This window comes from Centroberyx affinis, unplaced genomic scaffold, assembly GCF_046629955.1.
Source record: "Centroberyx affinis isolate AG114_WGS23_722 - 3 ecotype Tasmania unplaced genomic scaffold, CSIRO-AGI_Caff_v1 ptg003268l_1, whole genome shotgun sequence".
Lineage (NCBI taxonomy): Eukaryota > Metazoa > Chordata > Actinopteri > Beryciformes > Berycidae > Centroberyx > Centroberyx affinis.
Window position 1 is genome coordinate 148,329 of NW_027281290.1, and position 22,495 is coordinate 170,823.

The 22,495-nt window shown below is 41.7% G+C and overlaps 1 protein-coding gene across 3 annotated transcripts; it reads left to right on the forward strand.

Moving 5' to 3' along the window:
• Positions 1-691: 691 nt before the first annotated feature.
• On the forward strand, positions 692-15,881 carry mbd1b (methyl-CpG binding domain protein 1b). 3 transcript variants are annotated; one of them, XM_071538388.1, is made up of 17 exons: positions 692-812; positions 1,473-2,079; positions 2,839-2,979; positions 3,151-3,292; positions 3,388-3,668; positions 3,873-3,955; positions 5,415-5,455; positions 6,501-6,641; positions 6,742-6,822; positions 7,908-7,928; positions 8,048-8,140; positions 9,116-9,277; positions 9,454-9,618; positions 9,814-9,894; positions 9,980-10,066; positions 12,108-12,239; positions 12,362-15,881. In XM_071538388.1, exons 2-17 carry the CDS (start codon positions 1,667-1,669, stop codon positions 12,833-12,835), a joined length of 2,538 nt encoding a protein of 845 aa, XP_071394489.1. In that variant the 5' UTR covers positions 692-812; positions 1,473-1,666; the 3' UTR covers positions 12,836-15,881. The 3 variants fall into 3 exon arrangements, with proteins under 3 accessions (XP_071394489.1, XP_071394491.1, XP_071394492.1); XM_071538390.1 differs by having other exon boundaries at positions 12,153-12,239; XM_071538391.1 differs by lacking the exons at positions 692-812; positions 1,473-2,079 and having other exon boundaries at positions 2,900-2,979; positions 3,120-3,292.
• Positions 15,882-22,495: the final 6,614 nt, after the last annotated feature.

The following is a 22,495-nucleotide window of genomic DNA, read 5'->3' on the forward strand; positions in this document are numbered from 1 at the left end:
TGGTGTGCAGTCCAATAATTTCTTTTTGAATGCGCTTTTTTATTTATTTATTTTTTTGTCCAAGCTGAATTTACAATTTCTAGTTAAAATGTCTATATGTTCGCGCACAGGTGTAATGTGGCAATGCCTGACTTTGCATACTGGCTAACTATTAGCAAAAATAACAAAAACACAAATAGAGGTTAAACTTGAAATTGTCTTGGTCAGTTGCTACACATTTGATGCAAAACATGATCCATAGTTGTATCAAATGCACAATGACGGTTTACATCGATGTGTGTAAATGTACGCGTGCGCGAGAACTTTAGAGTTGGAAAAGTCCTGCTGCCCTCTGGTGGCTGCGTTCAGAGAAAGGCTTTATTTCTCCAGAAGAATATAAACCCAGCGGTGTATTAAACGTGACAGAGATTCCAGTTTCACTGCGAGTACTTGTACGGACTGCGGAAGACGGAACAGAGTTTTTACAATACACGTTGCACAGAAATTTACCGTCGCTGTATTATAGTTTATAACCATATCTATTGAAAAATAGTAGTTCAGGTTAAATTCGCGTAGTTATTTTTTTAGGAGAAGTTATTCTCGTAACTGCATTTGTCGCTGGGAAATGAATGTGCGCAACCAGCAGTGGCGCTTGTTGTCACTTTCCCTCTCCATGGGCTCGCGAAGCGGGATTTTCTTCTTCTGAGTTCTACTATCTTTGTTGTTAGATGCGTGGTGGGGTTAGCTAGGTTAGCACTACCTTGCAAAGTCAAGTGGTGTATATTTTGAGTGAAGTAGGAAGCAATTAAGGAAATATTTAGAATTATTTGAAGGTAATTTGTTTTTGTTGATCCGCTCCCGGCTCGCGGGAATAACACCAGCAAATTGCAAATGAAACGTTACGTTAGTTGGCTTCTACATTATGCTAAGGTTAGCTAATGTTATGCTTGATTACCGAATAGCATTTCGACAGCACCTAGCTATGTTGTATTAACGATACTTTGCACTGCTGATAATATGTGCTATGTAAACCACATATTAAGAAATCGTTAGCCGCAGCGTTAGTGGTTTTAGAGAATCGGACTTTCATCCGTAATAGGTTAGATGGTTGACGTTAGCTAGCTTCGCTGTGTTAGTTGGCTAACGTTTGCTACATCCCAGCGCTAGCTATTTTAACACTGACAAAACACATATCTTTATGGTTGCTAACTAGCTAGCTAATTATGCTAGTTATATGTCACTGTAGTTAGTTACTAATATTTTACAATGTTTTTATTGTAATATGCTTGCTCACTAAGTCATGTCCACTTTGATTAAAAATAATCGAAACCAATATAGGAGCAGCTTGCTATTGCAAGCTACAGTAACATAACTAGCCAGCCTAGCTATCGAGCTATCTATGTAGGCTAACTGTAGTTTGGCACTGTTTACCAATACTGAGCTGCAACCTACGTGTGTCATCTCTGTACCTAAACAGTCTCCTCTCTTGCCAGGGTCTGTCATGAAAAACTGAGCAGCTTAGACGATCCTGCTAGATCATCTGTCCAAACCTACAGGCCGAGGTCAAAAGTCTTAATACCCCGCACACTGTGAAAATACACCACTGTCAATGGAATGGAAGACCGATCTTAGGACATAGCTTTTTTTCTTCAGTAACGGGACGCTTGTGGCTTACACAGGTGGAACAATGAATGAGGAACCAGTTAAAAGCCCAGTCTCTGCCACAGGGCCTGAGGAAGGAGTTGTGGAACAAAGCACAGAGACTAGGAACAGCGAATCAGAAAACACCTCTGAGGTGCTACCAACACAGGAGCCCTTAGCACCTTCAGACGAACTTGATGCAAAGAGAAACCTCACCTCTGCTCCTGTGGAATTAGGCTCAGGAGAGGCAAACGAGGAGGCGAAGGCTGCTGCTATTGAGCCTCCAGTTGACTGGTTTGAGCCCCTTGAGGAGGATGATGAAGCAAATAACTGGGACCTCCAAGGTCCTGGCCAACACTTCAATGGCAGAAAGGATCCCGAAGAAGAGAGTCTGGCAGGAGAAAGTGAAAAGAGCGGGAGCGTGGCGAGCAGCGAGAGGAATGTAAAAAGGATTTACCAGTACGTTTATTAATGCTAATTTTTATCATTCTGTGGTCATCTAAAAATATCACAATGTAAACATCAAATATGCTGCCAGTTAGGGATCTTTCTCTGACAGATGTTAAATTTGTCTGCAGAGGCCTGATTTTGCTGAACTACACTCTAGTAAGAGGTGATGTTCTCTTTGGATTTGATTTTTGAGGCCGTGTGCAAGCAAAGGAGCCCAAAACTATCACCCTTCTGCCACCATGCTTAAAGTTTATAATGGATAATGCATGTATGCTAATTTGCTGTACTGATTTTCTTGTAGAACTCCACAGGAAGATTAGTTGTTAAAGGGAATAATAACAATAAGAAACAAACCAGCAAGAGGGTCACAGTTTTTAGGTGTTTGGCTTAAATAACATTGTAACGTTTTAGTATTTGTCGTATTCCATCACCTTATATCTGTATTAGAGCTTATATGATGATATTCAACGCAACTTGCAATTTGTATTCAGAAGAGGGTTCAGTGTCTGTGCCAGTACATTTTGACAGAACATATTGGTTGATTGACTTACTGGTTGTTGCAGGGATCAAAGCTGTGACTTTGTTTGTGGCACATCTCAAACCTCTAGGCCTTCCCTCCATCTCTTGATTCAAACTATTTCAACTATTAACAGTTTTTCTTGTGTATTTTTCTGACCTCAAGCAGCTTTATGCACATGTCTGTTGTATTTCCCCATTTATATGCATTTCTAACATGTATTATCCCCCCCCCCCCCCCAATATTATCAGGCTTAATGTTCACCGCCGTAAGCGATCACATCCTGATGAGGGATGGGAAGAGTGGTCTGCGCTAGGAGAGGGTTGGAAACGTAGAGAAGTTGTTCGTCGCTCAGGTTCCAGTGTTGGCCAGAAGGATGTTTATTACCTAAGGTGAATACTATCCATTGGAGATATTCTTCTCCCACTGTTCAGCTGTCTTCAGTTCAGGGGCTGGTACACATTTTATTATGAATTTACTTGGTGCTCAACAATCGTTGTTCATTTGAATGTTTAACGTAGGCTGGAGACAGCCATCATTCTCATTGTTTTTCTCCTCTGCAGTCCACATGGTGACCGAGTGAGAAGCAAAGTAGAGTTAGCGTCAGTGCTGGAGGGCATTATGGACGTGTCAGCGTTTGAGTTCAAGACAGGAAAGTTCTACACTGGTGATGCACCACTCCCAAGAGGAATTAGAAGCAGGAAGGTATGCACCCATTTTATCACTGTAAACTGCTCATTTTGAATGTGCATGTCTTACAATTTGTTTTTCTCACTTTATCGTTATCGTTATCGTTATAGAGAAGGGTGCGGGAGCGTTCCTCCTCAGAGTCCAGCTGGATGGAGAGAGGAGAGGGGGCAGACACTCCTGACTCGCACCACAGGCTCACCCCCAGTCTGGGCTCCAAACTCGCCCACTCCAACCAAACAGGTTTCTCCCCACACAGCTTAATGAGCACTCCAAACCGAGGTCCCGAGGATGAAGATGCGTTAAGGGAAGACAAAGTAAAACTTCCCCATACCGCATCATCAAGACCGCTCCCCTCCATCAATGGGGAAATTGGGTCAGAAGAGGCCTCTCTGTGAGTCTCTTTCCTCAATTTACATTTCACTAATCAAACTTTATCACTGAAATTGACACCAGAGGTTAGATTGCAGAAGTGCAGCAGCTGGTATTAGATCACAGGACACTTGTAGTATTTCTGTTTGATCAGAAGGGTTTTTTTATGTTGAGTTGTTGCTACAAGCAGATGACTTGCTGTCTATCACATGTTCTTTCTCTACAGCGTCTGTGCCAAGTGTGGTATTTCGTTTACAGGCACATGGTATGACAAACAGAGGAAGAAGCCCTGCTGTCCCAGCTGTTGGGGTATGTCAATACATAAGTGTGAAACATAACCATTCTGAGGAACTCTGGCTTCAGAAATAGAAACATAGAGTGAAATGGAAATAAAATGTGACAGATAAAAGATACCAGGGGTCTGTCTCATGGAGTGAGTTCAACATAGTCAGGCTATCTTTGCATTTGCTGGCTTCACAAAACCTAACAGAGGTGATCCCATATAACCGGTCTCACGTAGCTGGTTATCAACTGGCTCTGTCAACCCAGGATTTCCCTATCAGCTATGAGCGTGTTCACATGAAAGAGGCGGGGCTTGTAACAAACAGCCAATCACATGCAACATGGACAGATCCAGAGCAGCATATTTGATATGAGATAAATAAATGTGGGTAAATTAGGTCATTGCAGCAGGGGAAAAGGAAATATATAAGCAGACAACTAGAATATAAAAAGAAGCAATAAAAATGGTAGAAAATTATAAAATAAACAATACACTATAAATAATTGTGGGGTTATGTAAACATATGATGCAGACAATATCAACATGTAGTAGATTGTAAAAGTGAATATGGGAAAGAAATGGATAACATTTCTTACAAAAGCATTTTTACAAAAACATAACAGTGAAAAGTAACATAGTTTGTTGCTGCCAAGGCTAGGGAGGATTGCTGGAGGAAAATGGTGTAAATGTGTAAACTCCTATCACTGCCCGTCATTAAGACACAGTGTTCATTCTTCTCATTGATAGAGTGTTGTGTCACATTGAGGCTGTGAAAAGATTTAATATTCACAAAGTCGGCCTCATGTTTCCCAGCACTTTGGTGATGGAATATGAGTGCAGTCTGCTGCATTAATCGTTGTTGAGAATCCTTTGAAAGAATTTAGCGCACTTAATATGCAGCAGTACTTCATTCACTATTGATAGGTCAACTAATGTAAGCTACCTGCTGCTTGTTAGAAGCCCTCTTTTATAGCCAGAGTGGGCCAATGGCCTGGAAATGCTACAAACATTTATTATATCTGATGTAGCTTAATAAATATTATATCTCTGATATAATAAGTCATCATGGAAAGCAAAGTGGTTCCACTGGTCTCTAAACACCCTGCTAACAGCCCTTATTACTATCTGGTAATTCAATAGTTTACCCCTGTACAGTTATTTTTATAACTTGTCAGAATGAAATGTTTGTGTTGATATCAGGATCCATGGTGACTCCATGTTTCCAGAGAGCTGATTGGCCTTTTATCTGTTCTGATCCGATAGCCTGAACTGAACCTGCTCCGGAGCAGGTTAGCCGTACAGCACAGGTTACCATGGTGATCTACCCCGGTTAAGTGAGCCACCTTCCTGAGACCAAAAAGCCAGGGTTAAACCAAAGTTACCTTGCTAACCCACTGAGCTCGCTTCGTGAGACAGGCTCCAGCTTCATAGGTTGACATCGTTATTACTCATCCCACATTGTTTATTTTTCTTTAATTCCAACAGCCTCGAAGACAAGGGAACATCCGATGATTCGTTTCAGAAAGGTAAAAACGGTGTCTCTCAATATGTATGTATGTATGATGTTAACATCTATGTTTAGTGGTAACTTGTGATGATTAATAGAAATTAAACCATGGACTCAGAATTGCCACAGCATTTGAATGTTCTGATAATATATGAGGATGTTAGACTGTTGAAGTTCTGGCTGAACTTCTCATCACTTTAATTAGCCTCAAAGTTTAGAATAACAAGTTCATCTTTACCCAGAGTAAATGCCATGTACATGATTGTAATCCGTGATTTGAGTTACAACATGTATGTACATTGCCTAGGTAAAGCAAACAGCTGAATAAATGAAGGATACAGAGTATATTGAAAGCAGGGTTCCTGGCGTCTGTTGTAGCTTGCGTCACAGCTTGCGTCACAGTCTCTGGTGATGGCTCAGGTCCGCTCAACCCCTTAGAGAGATAAATGATAATAAATACAAAGCCACTTTGAGTTCTCCTCTTTATCCAGTGGTGAAGCATTGCTGCCCTGATGGGAGTAGACTCCTCCAGAATGACGATGCTCCTATCTTCTGGGCATGAATGGACAGTTTGGATGGCTCGAGGCTCTTATTATCAGTATCAGTATTTACCTGTTAGCTAACATAACAGCATAACATGTTGACTTTTCAGTATGTGCTGTGGATGAGGGCAAAATCTGGTTATGTGTAGCACATTCAATTCTTACAGATAAAAATTAAAAGATAATAACCTTTTTTGTGAGGTACCAAATGCCCCCGTCCCCTCTAACTTTAACTCTGTGTGTTTACAAAATATTATTGTCAGGTGAAAGGATACTCAGGCTAATTAGCCCCCAAACAACATATTGTTGCCAAACATAATTCCATTTTCAAACTGGGGGAGACAGACAGACCGTTTCACAGTCCTCTCTATCTGATTTTAAATTCCCTGCTTAATCCTCTGAATTAGGATACTGATGGATGCATTCAAAATGTGTTAATAAAATGCAGATGACATGGATGTTGATGTGTAAACAAACCTGCCTTGTCTTAATGATGTCTTTATTTATTTATGTCTGCTGTAGTGGATTCCTTGTGGGCAGTGTGTGGCTTGCCATAACACAGTGAATTGTGGGCAGTGTGCCAACTGCAAACATGGACTGCAGAGCCCGGAATCCCGAAAACGCATTTGCCGGAAACGCAAATGTATATGTCCCATCCGCAAGGTAGGCTGATAGAGGCACATTCATTGTTTGTCAGTTACTTCATTATTCTTAAACAGTTACCTTTGTACTTATTACCTCTTCGTTCTGTATGACACAATAGGGCCCTGGAGGTGGAAACTTCGCCCAGCAGAGGCCTCAAAATGACGTTTCGGAGATATTTGACGACAGTATGAGTTACCAGGTAATAGATCTTATATCATCCCCTAAACTGTGTACATCTTATTTTCTTATTATGCTTACTAGAAGGCCAAGGATCTACATGTGCTGATGTCGCTAAGGTTTTTCTGGGGTTCTTGTTTAACTGCACATGTCTGAAATGCCTGTGATAGTAAACAATTTGTGGCAATTTAAAGCAAATATATCGGAAATCAAACTGGGATCTGCAACCGGATTGCCTTTGAATTTGGTTTACCAGAAAAGCTAAAAGTTTTGCTGTGTAAACATATATATTAATTTAGCCACTGGTTTCTCTTGCGTTCCTTGATTATCAGCTTGAAAATATGTATGTCTGTGCCAGTGAAAATTATGTCCAAAATGAGAGAAACTGATGTCCCTGAGTTCAATCAAAATGTTTCAGCTGGCCAAAATGTCAAGGTGTTTTCCTTTCAAAGTTTCCGCTGCTGAGTATTGTGTTATGTGATTTATTTATCTGTCAGGCTCATCCTCACATCGCTGCTGCTGTAGTAGAAGTGCCCGTCGGTCTGAAAAAGTCTTAAATTATTGAAATGTCTTAAATCCAGTTATTAGTGGTTATTTTTTCACCCTGTAATGGCAGTGTTTCCCCTATACTATATATTCTACCATGCCGGCCCACCACTAAGATCATGACCCACTGTGCCAAAAATATATTTTTCAAATATTTTTTGTCTATTGTCTACATTTGATTGTGAATGTGCAGAATTTGAGGGCAGCATTTGAAGTGGAGTTTCACCTTCATCTTGACCTTCGACTTTTATATTCAACACATGAGGTTGACGAGTCCATAGGGATAAACAATAACTAGGTAAAAGAAAACATGCTGTGACACGATTCGCAAACACCACTCAGTGTTGTTGAGCTTATTCAATATTTATCAGTCAAAATACAAATACTTTAACGGCTATGCTAGAATATGACGTAAATAACAAGGTAAGACCATCCAGTCAACTTAATATTGTTGTTAGTGGCCGCTTTGTCAAGACCTGACACTGAATAATTAGTGTAGATTTGTCACTGACTGACTCATTCAATGTCTAAATCTTCTAACAAGTCCATTTTATTTTACAGGGTGACATTATGGATTCACAGGTAACCTTTTTTAATCTAAGACCAAACAACACATTTATTTGTAATATTCTGACATCTTATTTCTCTGAAGAACGTTTTACAGTTTTCCCCTCTCTTCACTGATCGCTCTATTCCCACAGCACCCAAGTTATAAAACCAGTGACACAGAGGACTTTTCAGTGAACGTGGATGTTGACGAGGATGAAGACATGTCGACTGACGATGATGATGATGTGAGTTTTTCACCCTGTTTCAATATCCTTGAGTGGCATCCTTATAGACACAGAGGCATGATTGCTAGATAAATACAATAGACAATATATAAATAGGATATATCATACCATATCGGTCTGGGCCTGTGTGTGACCCTGTGTATACATGTGGAAATCCGCCTTTTGCCTGAAAGTGGCTTTTCAATATGTTTGAGGTGGTTTTGAGGCGGTTTTGGCTGTCAAGCACAGGAATTCAGCGGCAGCAACAACAACAGTAGCTCAAAGCATTCAGAAACGAAAGAGCAGCAAGGCAAAACGTGTGCCAGGCAAAGCCCTTTAAAAAACAGGTGAATATAGGCATGGTGTTGTTGTTTTCTTTATTTCTGATACCCTGTGTTCGTTGTCTCCTTCAGCACCTGTGGTGGCTGTATGGATGCTTGTTATCTCAGCTTCAGGCTAGATGCTGTTTCTAGACAGTTCATCAAGATGAGTGACAAGTGTCGGGAGGGGGAGGAGGGCGGGACTAACAATACACTTCCTTTCTCAAGAAGAGAAGTTGCATATTGTAGCTTTAAATGAATGCTGTTATGATTGTCATGCGTAAGAAATGAAGTGGGATTCAGGGTGGGTGCGTTGTGTGAGGGTCCGTTTTGTGTCATGAGAGATGTCTTTTACAGCATTTGTCATTGTCACTGCAAGTGTTGAATCAATTACATAAATACATTTAGTAAAATATCAGTTTTCCTCTTCCCACTGTTGCAAGTTAAAATTTTTCAAAATTTCTAAATTATTTCATAATAATCTTGAATGAGTTGGCTCAAAGCCAATTCATGCCACAAAGGTCATGAGTTGGATTTGAGCCCAAGATTTTGCATTATGCCCCTTCCTTGCCACAAATGATTGACAGAATAATGCAATCGTAAAACTTTTTTCACCTGATTGTTGCATAATGTCACTGATTTGTGCTAAATAGTTTCTGATTATCCTGTCTTTCAGTGGCATAAGAAACGGAAGCGGCGCTCCTGTGGGAAATGCAATGCCTGTCTCTGCAGGAAAGACTGCGGCACTTGTGATTTCTGTGTAGACAAGCCAAAGTTCGGAGGCAGCAATAAGAAGCGACAGAAGTGTCGTCTGCGGCAATGTCAGAGACAGGCGATGGTAGGATTTTTACAGTTCGCGTTTTTAATTCAAATATACATTTGACGATGACATAATTGTCTATTATTTATTGTTCCTTGTGCTCCCTTCCAATGATGTATTAACAGTGGTGGTTTTAAATAACCTCCTACCAATGCTTCCACTGCCACTTACATATGGATGTTTGTATTTGGCAGAGACACTTGTTGCCCTTTCAGCTGGGCCAATCTGACTATGGGACCCAAGAGGGCCTATTGCCGGTGGGCAGGCCTAGACCTCACTACACATACAGTCGAAAGACAAAGAAAAGTAGAGCTGGCTTGGACTTTACTGACGAGGATGATGACAGTAACTTGCAAGCAGTGAGTTTCCAATGCCATTGGTGCTGACAAAAGGCTGTATTTTAATGCTTTTTATCTATTTTTTGTTTCTTCTTTTGTTTTTATTGGTTGTCTTGTTTTGGATTAGCTTAACTTCTCATGCAGATAAAAACTAATCACATTTGCTAGTTCATGAAGGATTTGTGGTCTCTGTACACTTTTATGTCCTTGTTGCAGATGAGTTGGACCTCTGAGCCTACCAGCGGTAGCAAACCTTCTTGTGAGCTGAACTTAAGACACCACCAATCGTCCATGCAGGTTTGATTAGAAATTCTTAACTGCAAATTTTCATCACATAAAACCTTTCAAAATAGAATTTCAACTTAATTTTGTCTTTCAAAAGTTGAATCATTCAGAAATTGGACAGAGGAATGGAATCCCTGACTCCCTGAGAGTCCCCAACATCAGCAACCATAACAGCTCTCAATTAGTAAGTTGTATTTTCCATTCAGCATTTTCTATTGCAGGAACGGTCAAAGCTCGTTTAATCAAGGTTGATTATCAGCAAGACGAGTGATAGCAAATTTTTGCTTATAAATGTAGCAATGTGAAAATAATATGGTTAGTGGGCCTCATAAATCAGTATTTCCTTATTGAAAGATTATGAAATCCTGGTCCAAAACTTCATTAATGCGAAATGGGCATGCCAACTGCTTTATTTGCTACTGTCTAATCTGCAGAATTTTGTTTTAATTGCAGTATTACAAATTTGCACACTTTTTTGACCCTCATGCAGTGCTTATAGACCTTCATGCAGTGCTTTTAGACTGCATGGACCAAGCGCCAAGATTGACTTTGCCTTCCTCACAACATCCTGCATTTCAGGAGTGGTTCACTTGGAATTAACTTTGTGGTTGGTGGTAGTGGGTCTGTCAATATGTTGCACTGACCCATCTCCTTTTCCCTGTCGGTCATACTGTAGGTGCTCTGGATGTGCTAGTTGACCCAACTCTAACCCTCTTTAGAGCGAGGCAATTTCCTGTTGCACTTCTGTCCAGGCAGCTGCTTTGTCAAACCAAAGGGATTTCCTATGAAGGCAGTACTCCTCCTTGCTCTCTTCTCTTGGTGTCCTCTGTCATTTAGCCATGCGCAGAATCAAGTCTTTTCCTCAAGATGCCCCACAGCTCTGCCAAAAGAGGTCTTTGCTCCTCACTGGCCTTGTGCTGTTTCTTGAGGTCCTTCAACTCTGACTTGCAGATTGTTGCACCTCTCTGGTTTATGGTGTACGGGGCTTGGCCTCGGCTCAACTGCACCAACGCTGCTAGAGTGACCATCAGCCATCATGGCCTCCTGTCCACACTTCCCTTTGCAGTTTAGTTGCAGCTTGTCCATTGCCTGCTGTTGTTTTGGCGGCCTGTGGCTACTTGATTTGATCGGTCTGTGTTGGAACTGGCAACACTTGAGGCTCCTGGCTCTGTGGGAGAATCCAGGCTTGGCTCCTCCTGTGTCTCACCAGGTTTGTTACCAGCGCATTGATTGTGTCACAATCTACACCTCAAAATATTTTCTTCAGGACTTTATGCATCAGCCGTTCTTGCAAACCTTTTCAGGCACACAATGCGTGCTTGTGGTGACTTCTCCATTTCCTTTGGCCATCACCCTTGTGTCTGTCAAGTTGGAATGCTCATTCTCCTCTTGTTCTGGGATCCTCTGGGTTTGCATCAGACAATCCACAGCTTAATTTGGTCTCCATATTGGTCACCACCCCTCTTCACCTGATTTGCTGTTTTTTCAAGGTGTTAACTGTCTCTCCAGTTGTCACCACTCTGTTCTGGGCCATCCTCCAGTATGTTCCTTGACATAACTGGTTTTGCCAGCCAAGTGATTGGATGAATACATCTTCTGATGCTCCTGGATACATCATCAGTGATGTAACGTGGGGCCACTGGGTGTTTTTGGTCTTTCAACATCAGGCATCTTCACCCAGGTGACCGAGCTTAGATTAATCAGGCCCCAACTTGTGCTCAAGTGGCATTATGATTTTTCCCATGTATCTGCTGGATCTCTCTTGGTCCTGAACCATCTTGATTTCCTCTCCATTTTCTTCCTGTCCTGACAACTATCCCTGCTTTGGCCACCTTAGAGTCACTTGAATCCTTGCACTGCATCACCTCCCTTGACCTAGTCACCTTGAATTCCTCTCAGAGACTTAAGGGGCAGCCTCATTTATAATTTTGTATTTCCAGTGATAGAAAGTATTTCAGTGTTGGTATGCAAATTGAAGCACTCTGATGCCAGTTGGCCTGCAAAATAACAAAACATTTGTTCATACATAGTATTCTGGGTGCCATTAAAAAAAAATATTAACAGTAATGTTGGAAGAAAATCAGTCTTTATGACTAAGCTTGGCACAGTGCCCTAACATTATTTGTCAACTCCTCCTGTGAAACAATCTATTAGAAGTAAATATAGTTAAAAGTAAAAATATGTAATTATGTACTTATGTTTATTTCTTTTTGCTTGCCTAATAGTTGGACAACTCACTTATGATTTCACCCTTATCAACCCACGACCAGCTAAGCAGGTGGGATGGAGAAAAATCAAACGCAGGCAGAGATGGTGAAAAACACACTGGAGAAGAAGTAGAAGAGGAGTTGCCCATGGTAAGTGCCCTGTTGAGGGGAAGTGTGTTCAAGTGGAGGGTGTTTTCATATTAGTTATCTGGATAACCACAGATAACGTGATCCTTTGTGGTCATTTCTTTTCCTTCTATTGTTCACTGCAGATTACACGAATCTTCAGTTTGGCAGACAACCCGGCCGGGAGCGGGGTGGACACAGAAAACCAGCTGTTAAAGCTGCTGGAGGCTTTGCGTGCCTCTGCACTGCCTATCCTCTGGTATGCCATCGTGGTGGAGGGCCCGCAGCTGCAGCTTATCCAGTGTTCGAAACAGTCCAGCATGACTGACACTATAGTGCTGATTGACCCAGGCTTCTGCTATCAGGTCACTGTCCAAAAGCAGCCGCTGCTCCTCACCCACCCGTTGTACGATGATCACCCGACGCACCTCACCTCTGTGACTGAAGTGGTGAATCTGCTTTTGGACTTGGAGAGATACTTGGTGTGCCAGGGACTGCCCTCCCAAGAACTATCATCTAACAAGGGGCCAATCATCTTGGAGCGGGCATCGACATGTGATTTCTTGGTTAAGAAAAACAACAACATCTGTGCTAACTGCAGAGCCCTTTGTAGGCGATGAGACAGAGCTGCAGAGACAGGAACAATCTGTGACCATGGTGGAGGCCATTAGTCCTTGGGTGCCACTTAGGATTCTTGTTTTTTTTTGTTTTTTTTTTACATGGATGCACAAGTTGGACTACAGTTTACACATTTACCTCTGGACTGTAATAATATCAATATGATTTTATTATTTGAAGATTCACCAAAGGCTTTCTAGGAGCAGTTACACTGTAATCACCTTAAGTGAGCAGGCCTATTTCGTCTCAGATTTCTTCTGCCACATTGTTTTAGGGCTTTTCCTCACGATGACTGTTATGTCAAGTGAAACTTGGCAGTGTGACATGTAGATCTGAACTCCCTTCGCCGACTCGTCAACTGTTTGGTTGGTGTACTGTTGGTTTTCTGTTTGGCTTTCTCTCACCATTTAAAACAAAAAAAATCCCACCACTCACACTTTTTTGAGTTGACAAATTTTTGTCTGTCTGAGTCGAGATGAGTTGAGAATGTCGTCATGCCGCCCATAGACTATATACCACATAAACAAAGCATTAGCCATCCGTTTACTTCCAGCCGCTGGACAAAATTAGTTACTTTTGTATCTAGTACACTAACCCATAACTTGGTAAATTATATGACCAATGTTTTTGCTATCTTATAATTTGGTTTGACAGCAGAGAGTAAACTGACAACACTTTTTGTTGGTTTTCTTGGTTACATTCACACCTGGTTCATTTAGTAACAGGTTCAGGTGGCTTATCAGAGGTTTTGATATTTTTTCTGCATAATGCTGGCACTAACTCTGAATGTCTAAATCAAAAAATAAAGTGGTATTGTTGTGGACATGCAGTTGTTTAGACTGTCACGTCATTAGACAGATTATGAAAAATGCAGGATACTAAGGCTATTTTGTAGTGACATTTAAAAACAATGGCATGTGGCAGCCAGAACTTAAAGATAAAATAGAGAGCGTGCACAGAGGGTAACATTTTCTAGTGTTCAAATTTCATCTGGAAATGAGTCATGATGACTAGTAAAAGCAGTTTATTTTGGATTTCAGCTGTGATATCTAGTTACCTTTAGTCAGGAGAATGCTGCATCATACAAAATCTGGTATTACCTTAGTCCTTTTGGAAAAAACAACTATGTCTTTTACATGGGAGACATGGCCTAGACAGTCACAGCAGTTAAACAGAAAAGCAAGTAGAGAGAAGACTGAGGAGGGGAGGGAGAGAAAAGTCAGTGGCTCAGTACTACAACAATGAAAGCATCTGTCATTTCTAACAGATTCATCTTCCATTGTCCGAACTACTGCTTTAAACTTCTTAATACATACTGAGATCAAATTTCAAATTATATCTTGACCTTTGCTTTGCAAGTTGCCACTAACTGGGTGGATGATTTAGCTGATGGACATGTGTTCAAATCATTAATGTCATTAATGGGTGTAGGAAGGCGTGTGATACCAGTGCATAATAGACAAGGATATTTTGAAAAAGACCCATGAGATCACCAACTTCGCCACATTTATCATCATTTTTGGGCTGAGGCAGATGTAAAAACAAGCGTACCCTTGCACAAAGTAAGACTTAGGTTAGCTTTGATTAGCAGATTAAACGTGAAATATGTTAGGACACCAAAAAAGGAATAGATACAGTTCTATTAGTTGTTTTCTAAAATGATTTCTTCCTCAAGCGAAACTGCTTTGTCAAATTCCTCTACCGTGGACATCCCAGGGATGACAAAAATGATGTATTCACATAGGTCAGTATGAGTGTGTATGAGTATGAGTGTGACCCCCATTTGTGTTCTTTACTTAACTTTTCCTTTACTTAGCTGTACACCCCTCCTGCCCCTCCTCCATTGGGATGTTTAGTGGCTCACTCACTGATTTTAAGAATGTGAAAGATATGTATTCTTAATATGTATTATCAGGGTTTATTTTTGCTCTCAAGGCTTCCTCTAGTAATTGTGCAGAATTTGCCCTTGAAATGGAAAATAATTGTTTCAGTTCAGAATTTCTTATTCTTTAAAAATCCTTTTGTTGTTATTGTTTGATTTAAGTTATTTAGAGAAGTGTTAAGAAATTGAAACAGAGGACATTTTTTACCTATTTCCTATGTCTTTGTCTTGAAGGCATTGTGCAAATAAACCGTGCTTGCTGACACCAGGCCTACTATATTGAGATCAAATATATATTGTAAAAGCTTCTCTTCAAATGTCTAATGTACTTAACTACATTGTAAGATCTGAAGGGCCTTCTGAGAAAACTTAGTGTTACAACTGACCCAGAAACAGTGGAAGCCTGTGATTTTATTTTCAGTGATGGGCCATACCTAATCTCACCCAACCATAGCTGTTATTTTATTAACATTTATATTTTGTGACATAGTAGCATAGGGTTATTGAGCTATTTGATCCTTGCTTGTTTGGGCCAATGAAATGATGGGATTGTACACTAAGCCCAGAGAAGAGAAGGATACCTCAGTGACTGTCAGACTGGTTTAAAAGCTTCCCATGCTGTTGTCAGTCATTGTTTCAGTGGGAACCACCACCAATGCCTTCATTTGAATTATACAGCTTCCGAGCCTTTATGTTATATAGTGCTAAAGAGTCTTCTGTATTCCGCCTACTTTCTGAAGTAGAGCACCTGTCATGCACTCAGTTGTGTCACAGACCTGTGGCTGGTGTACAGTTTAGTTTTTAAATGCCCTAAAAAAATCTAATCGAATTTCCATTCATATGAACAAAATCAGTGAAGCCTTCATGTGAGCCTGAAGGCTTTTGCATTTTGTCATAGAATAGAAATTCATGTAGGAAAATGAATTGACACTAAATTGTTAAATTGTTAAGCATATGTGTTTTCCTTAACGTGATGGATTTTTATTTTGCTAGTGTCATTTCTGTTGTATGAACGTGACATTATTCTCAGCTGTAGGCCTATATTGTATGTATGCTAAGATGCTTGGGTGGAGGGGTACAGAAAGAGCTGTAAAAACATGTTTTTGTAATTCAGTATGTTTTTAATAGAATTTTTAATATTGTGAAGAAATAAGAATTTTATAAATAACAAGTTTGATTGAATAAATCTATTCTTCATAATCATGGATTTGATAATTTTATCTGCTGCGGATTTATCAGAATCCAAATAAGAGTATAAATAATTAAAATTGCCATAAGACATACAAGAGGGTTTCTAGTTTTACAGAATAGGATGAACGAGGCATAATATCATTAACGAGATGGACAAAAAAAATGTCTTCCACATATTAAAAATAGTGCAAACTATTTCTGAATGATCTTTGGAGAATAATTGGATAGCCTCGGGAGGCGGACCGTATGAGAAGCACAGACATCAAGCCAGGCTGATGTATTTTTTATAGTTCAGCCTCACACAGTACGTGCGACTAGGCAACAACTGGATATGACAACATTTTATCTGTTGGACCGAGTGCCGCACGTTTGAGGCATGCAACATTTCGGGGGGATATTGTTGTGACAGTGCTGAACGAGTACAGAAAATCGGGCTTTTCATCCGGTGCAGAAGGGAAACCTTTCTTCTCTTTTGAAGGCAGGTTTGCCGAGATGCGCAGGGCTTCGACGCAACGGAGGTCGAGAGGCTGCTGGTGAATTACAATTGGGATACGGAGCCACCATGAACGAGTTGCCTTATTCGTGTATTATGAATTACGGTGCGTTTTATTAAGTAGCTGAAGCTGTCTTCTGGGGAGGAGGACCTCGTCAGGTAGCCCCACGTTGAAATTATTTTTCTTGGCTAAGCATTTCCACAGACGACCATGGAGACCTCCGTAGGCATCGGTCATGCTCTCCGGTAAGGGGGATTCTGCTCCAAGATGTCCTTCTCACCGTAAATGGGCGTATAAATGAATAGCCGTCAACAGCTATATTCTCTAGAAAAATGGCTTGGCCTACATAGTGTTGTCTACAAGTCGTTTTGGGGGGTTGTACGTGTTATTTTGGGCATGCGGTCTCCACCTTTTCGGATATGAGCTAAATTTGAAAACACGTTTTCATATCGTGTCAGCTCGTGACACACCTGCGATGTTACATGCCTTCCATTAATTAGCCCGGTGTGTTTTCATTATCAGCCAGCGCTGCCGTCTGCAGCGGCTATGCAGATGTAGGTATGTAGGATGGCTGTACAGACCCACAAGCCAGGCTTGATGTGGGAGCACATGCTTTACGCTTTCCCTGCTGAGCTAAAATATGAGGCTATAAAATTTAGGGTTTCATGAATTGTCATTCAATTTGTCTTTTGTATGTGTGCCTCACCTTATTTTCCAACGCCTGATCAGAAGAATATATTGTTTTTGTGTGGCATAGTCATCATTATTCATGAAAAAAAAACAGGAAATAACACAGGAGAGCAATTGCATCTACATGAATTCAGATATGGGCTACTTTAAATGAGTAAAAATCTATGTCATGCTTCCTGGGAATACACAACTTCTCCCTGTTGCTGCATTGTTATGGAGCAAAATAGACTCCCTCAAAGTAGCATGCTGCTAGTGCTCTTCACAGGCCCCCTATTGATTACAATGCCCTCATTTCTAAATACTGCTGCTTCCCCTCATTGCAATGTGCCGTTTGCAGCCTAGTCTTGCCTAAACTATTCCCACGGAGACTTGCACCGGTATAAACACTATTATGAACACATTCTTGAACAAGGATGTCCAGAGCTGCCAGGATCTAAGGGACTTCTCCAAATGTGTTGTCCCGGGCAGTGCCTCTGGCTGATTCACTGCTAGTCTAGCTTTGGTCCATCTGGGAAACACCTCACTGTTTTCAGAAGAGGATTTTCCACTTTGTTGCCAAGCGTTTGTTTTCTTTGAAAGTGCTGATCACTCATGTAGTCTGGGGTTTCTCAATTTACAGGGGTTTTGAATTCACGGGCCATTGGGCCATTCAGAGCCTGTTTTCTGTAGAATTCATTTCCAAAGGGGGTTGGGATAGACATTTTATTGCAGATAAAGCTTTGTGAGGACCTAGGAGACTGTTCATGCCTGGCTTCCTTTTGGTCAGTTGGATTTTAACCCATGTCCGTGTTTGTGTTGCGTCCTCTCTCCCTTCTGTTCACTGTTGTGTCTTCAAATAGGTTGCATGGCGCTCTACTTTTCTATGAAGCGTTCCCCGTGGTTTTCATGCTACTTTGAGCGTTACATTTCAATTCAAACACCATGGAATTGGATCTCGACCCAGATGGGTACAAACACAATGGTATTCTGTCGCTGTTCTGTTGGATCAAGGTGACACCATTCCTTTTATTATGCCCCTAAGAGATGGACTGACATGATTTGAGCAGCTGGCTCAGTACCAGCTGATCACCTCACCAGGTTGTGCACATCCCAGATCCAGGACCTTTCAGGAAACCTTTCACCTGTGCATTTGTCACCATGGATGTAAAATGAGAATGTGTTGTTGGTTTCATCCAAAGTGCCTTAATGTGTGAGATCAGTGAATCGGGCCTCAAACCATAACAAGCATTGAGCATAGACCAGAGCAATGTTGCCATGGATAAGAGAGAGGATTCACCACATTTCTTCAATCATAAAGAGAGATAAACTCGTAGGTGGACAGAATGCGCTTGCAAAGATGAAAGATTCAGGTGGTGCTATGTATACATGTATAGTGGTGTATGTAGCTGTATGGCAGTGGCTACACATTATGTTCAGTTTTGAACTCCCTCCAAGATCAACAGCGGATTACAACCACAGTGCAAAGGCTGGGACATGGAAAAGTCTTTGGAATACATACAGAAATCCCTTCAGGTGTTACAGAGCAAGGGGAAACAGTATAGGAATAATCCCCTTGGATGTTTGAGTCACATTCCATTCTTTATTACTCCCCTCCCCCCCCCCCATTTCAGCTTAGCAGAATCCAGGTGGATAGCAATCACCAAGATTGCTTTGTTTCACCCTCGGTAGTTTGTGTCAAACCTGCAAAGGTGAGCTTCAAGGGCAGGGAAGGGTTGGAAATTCAGAATGGAAATTCCGGCCACGTGATTGGCCGGTCTGAGCTAAGCTGCCCTGCTGTGTGCTGATAAGCATGTTATAAATCAGTATTTCATGGATGCTGAGAGAGCGAGAGGAGATCATATTAGCGCTGGGAGGGTCACCTGACCTTCCATAAGCCCTCCACAGTCCTTTTCCGGTGGTCGGTCAGGTGGAGATAGTTCAGCAATCGGCCGTGTAGTAAATCCTCTGCACTGTATCAGCAGAACATCCCCCACTGACCCCGACTGATCCCCTCCTCATATAGAGACCTTAACTGCAGCTCTGTCTTCCCACCTCCGCCCTTCCCTTTTTTCCTTGAGGTTAAAAACATTTGGGCGTTGACATTTCTATTCCTGCTCCTCATCATGGCAATATAGCCATGAGTGTATAAACCCTTGGAGTTTGATGCTGAACGGCAGGGAGATCGTGCAGAGAAAGGTCACACCCACATAATTGTTTCCCAGAGACTACTGTGCTCTTGTCTTGTAAATGAGCAAAGCAAGATTCAGAGGTGGAAGCGTCTTCAAAAACCATATTGGAAGTTTTGCAGAGCGCTGTTGAAGGTGTTGTGAGACGTGAGCTTGCAACATGTGGTGTGGAATAATCAATGCTATACAGACTGCATCACTGTTGGCCTAGTTTTTACTCCTCCGATTTGAAATGCTGATTGAATCCCCGTGCCACTCCAACATAATCTGTGTAGTTGTAGCCCTGGTTCGGTTACCATGTGCAAGTTCCTAACAGCAGCAGCTGTGTCAACACTAGCAGTCAACATGAGGGCTGCAGCCTCACCTGTCCATAGTGCGCTGGAGGTGATATTTCAGCTGCTCCTTTACATGTCAGTTGCTCTATACTGCCTGTTCAGTCCAGTCTGTCTTCCTGCCTGTTGAAAGAGACTAACTTAATATTGCACGTTCAGTAGTTGCTGTCGGTTGAATCAAATATGAAGGCATACGCAAAACCATCTACCATAACATATAAAGACACACTAAACAGTATGTCATGAATATGTCTGTTATATAAAAGACGCTGGCATCAGTAGCCCATTCCTGGGACTCTAGGGTCAGATAAAGGCTGACAGCAGAGAGACTGACTCTTTAAGGGCTGGGAGGCATATTGTTTATCAAGGGATGAGCGTGATTCTCTCCTTTTGAAAACTGGATATAGAACTGTCGCCCGCAGGGGTTTACCTTTGCCATGAACGTTGTAATACAATATCTGTATCTTCTAAGCCAGAGGAGAGAGCAGTGTGGACATGGTAGGAGGGGACCTACCTTACAGGCTTTAGTGTTTAGCCCGGCGGACTTTGAATATTAAACTCCTCGCTGATTTGCATTCGTGTGATGCGAGCTGCCCCTGTGCAGCGCGCTCTCATCGCACAGCTCATGTTTTAATCAACATGGCTCCCAACAGTGCTATCTATATCACCATCCGTAGCCATAGCCCTCATTCCCCTACACATGCTAAGTCAACACGTTTGATCATGTTGCTTTCATATCTCCGCCCCCCCCCAATCATCCCTTTGATGCCACTTTCTGTGGCTGTGTTTATCTGATTCTTCATTGTCCTGCCATCTTTCCCGCGGGCTTCACTCTGGAATGTGGTGCAGTTCTGTGTTGTTGTACCTGTGCCCCGGCACACATCTGCACACCAGATGTTTAAGCAGTCACCTCTTGACTCCAACTGGTGAGGCCAGTGATCTTCTCAGGTGTGTTATTTGTCAGACTCAGTAAGAGCTGATTAGAGGACGACCTGTTGCAGCGGATTATTCTCACAGTTTTTCACACTATCACAGGTGATGGGTGGTAACCCATGAGCTCCTTGTTTTTGTTTTTACGTGTTCATTGCTGCGATCACTTGTCAATCAAACAGTGTGGGTGGTACTGTGACATCATTTTCCTTGGATTTTCTGTTGATGAAGTTTGAGTTTCTGTAGGTGGCGCTCTTTTCTTTGTCTGTTCAGCCATGGTGGCTATCGCTGCTCATGCTAACTACCCAGTTCTTCTTCTGTTTATGCCAAACAAACCTCAAATGTAAAATGCATCACTTCCTGAACAGCAGAAGATGTTCCCCAGTAAAGCCTGGGGGATATAGGTTCAATCACTATTGTGTTATAGCAATTGGTGATAGAGAGTTGCACAACGGACATTTATTTATATGAAAATGACGTGGGTTATTACTTTTCTGAAAAGATTAAGCCCACATTGAATGGGTGAAAAAGGTAGCAGCACCAAGCCAAGCAAATGGGCTTTTTTGGTTGGTGCACAAGTAAACATTCCTCAGTGGCGTGGCTGCCTTTTGGCTCCAACATGCAGCTGCCCAGCTCCCATCCAGAAGACTACCAAATGTCTCTGTCTGTCTTCCCATGACTGCCTCTCTCAGAGAGCAGGCCCACTGCTCAGCCTACTTTATCCTGCTGAATAGAACATTGTTTAGGCACTGTTTTGTACTTTCCCCTGTGAAAGTCCTCCTCAGTATATTAGATTAACAAGAATCTGATCACTGACTTGGACTTGAGTAACAGGATTCATGTGATGGGCTTTGTCTCCCTAGCAGTCGTTACTCTGCCAGTTGTTTGTTTGAAAGGCTCCTACTTGTCTGTCAATGGGAGGTCATGCATGCTGGGGGCTTTCACACTCACAGGAGCAAACAGCAGTTACTGGATCGGTTCCAAGACAGGAGCCAACGCAAACCGAGCGCAAGTATTTCAAGTATGCTTTCACATGAAGTGAGCCTCGTATTGCTAGCCGCATTCTTTATGTCGTGTTGTTTGAGTCAGGAAAACAGAACAGACAGAGTGCCACCTTTTACTGACCTATATCAGAAACGCTGGTCGGCTGCATATGGAACTTTTTCAGACAGCTGTTCTAGTTTCTCAGAATTATATTTCACCAGACTAACTAATAGATAAATGTTTTATTTTGGGCGATGTGATGCTGCCAAAAGCAATCTCTCTAAGGTTAATTTCAATTTAGCCCTTGAGGCCTTCCATCTGGATTTGTGGTTTGAATGCAGTTGTTTTATTATTTACTCGACTGGCAAGAAGACAGAAAGATGCTCGTTTATGGCAGCGATTTGTGAGGAGGGTTGAGTGAAAGGCTTCCTGGCAGAAAACGTCCGCGCTATTTTTGGATCTCAAGTCTCTATAGTGTCAGGGAAAAGGCTTAGTCTGAAATGAACCTCTATCATGTGGGAAAAACTGTATATGGACAACATGCTTACTTGCCACAGAAGAGTTAAGGTGCATTGCCTCTTGTTTAAGGTTGACTCTTAAACAGTAATTTGATTTTCCTGCTCAATAGAATTATCCCAGATGGCTTGATATGCAGAAGTTCCATAATTTAATCAGGAGAATTCTTGTAGGACACAAACATATTGGGGAAATCACATTGTTTTACACTGCTTTGCCGCCATAAATGAGGTCCATTTAAACCTTGATATGTATGATGGCAGAAAAGAGGAGGCTCCACTAAACATTTTGTTTATCCCTCACTTCTGTTATTTATTCCTTCGTTTTGCCGCTGGCTCTGTTTCTTTGGCTCCCTCTCCTTTTTTGTGCTGGTACCCATGAGCTATTGAGACATGAAACACAGGGTTTAGGTTTCTCTCTCTGTTTCTCCCTATACATTATTAATGTGGCTTCTCGCTTCCTCATCTTTCCTTCTCTT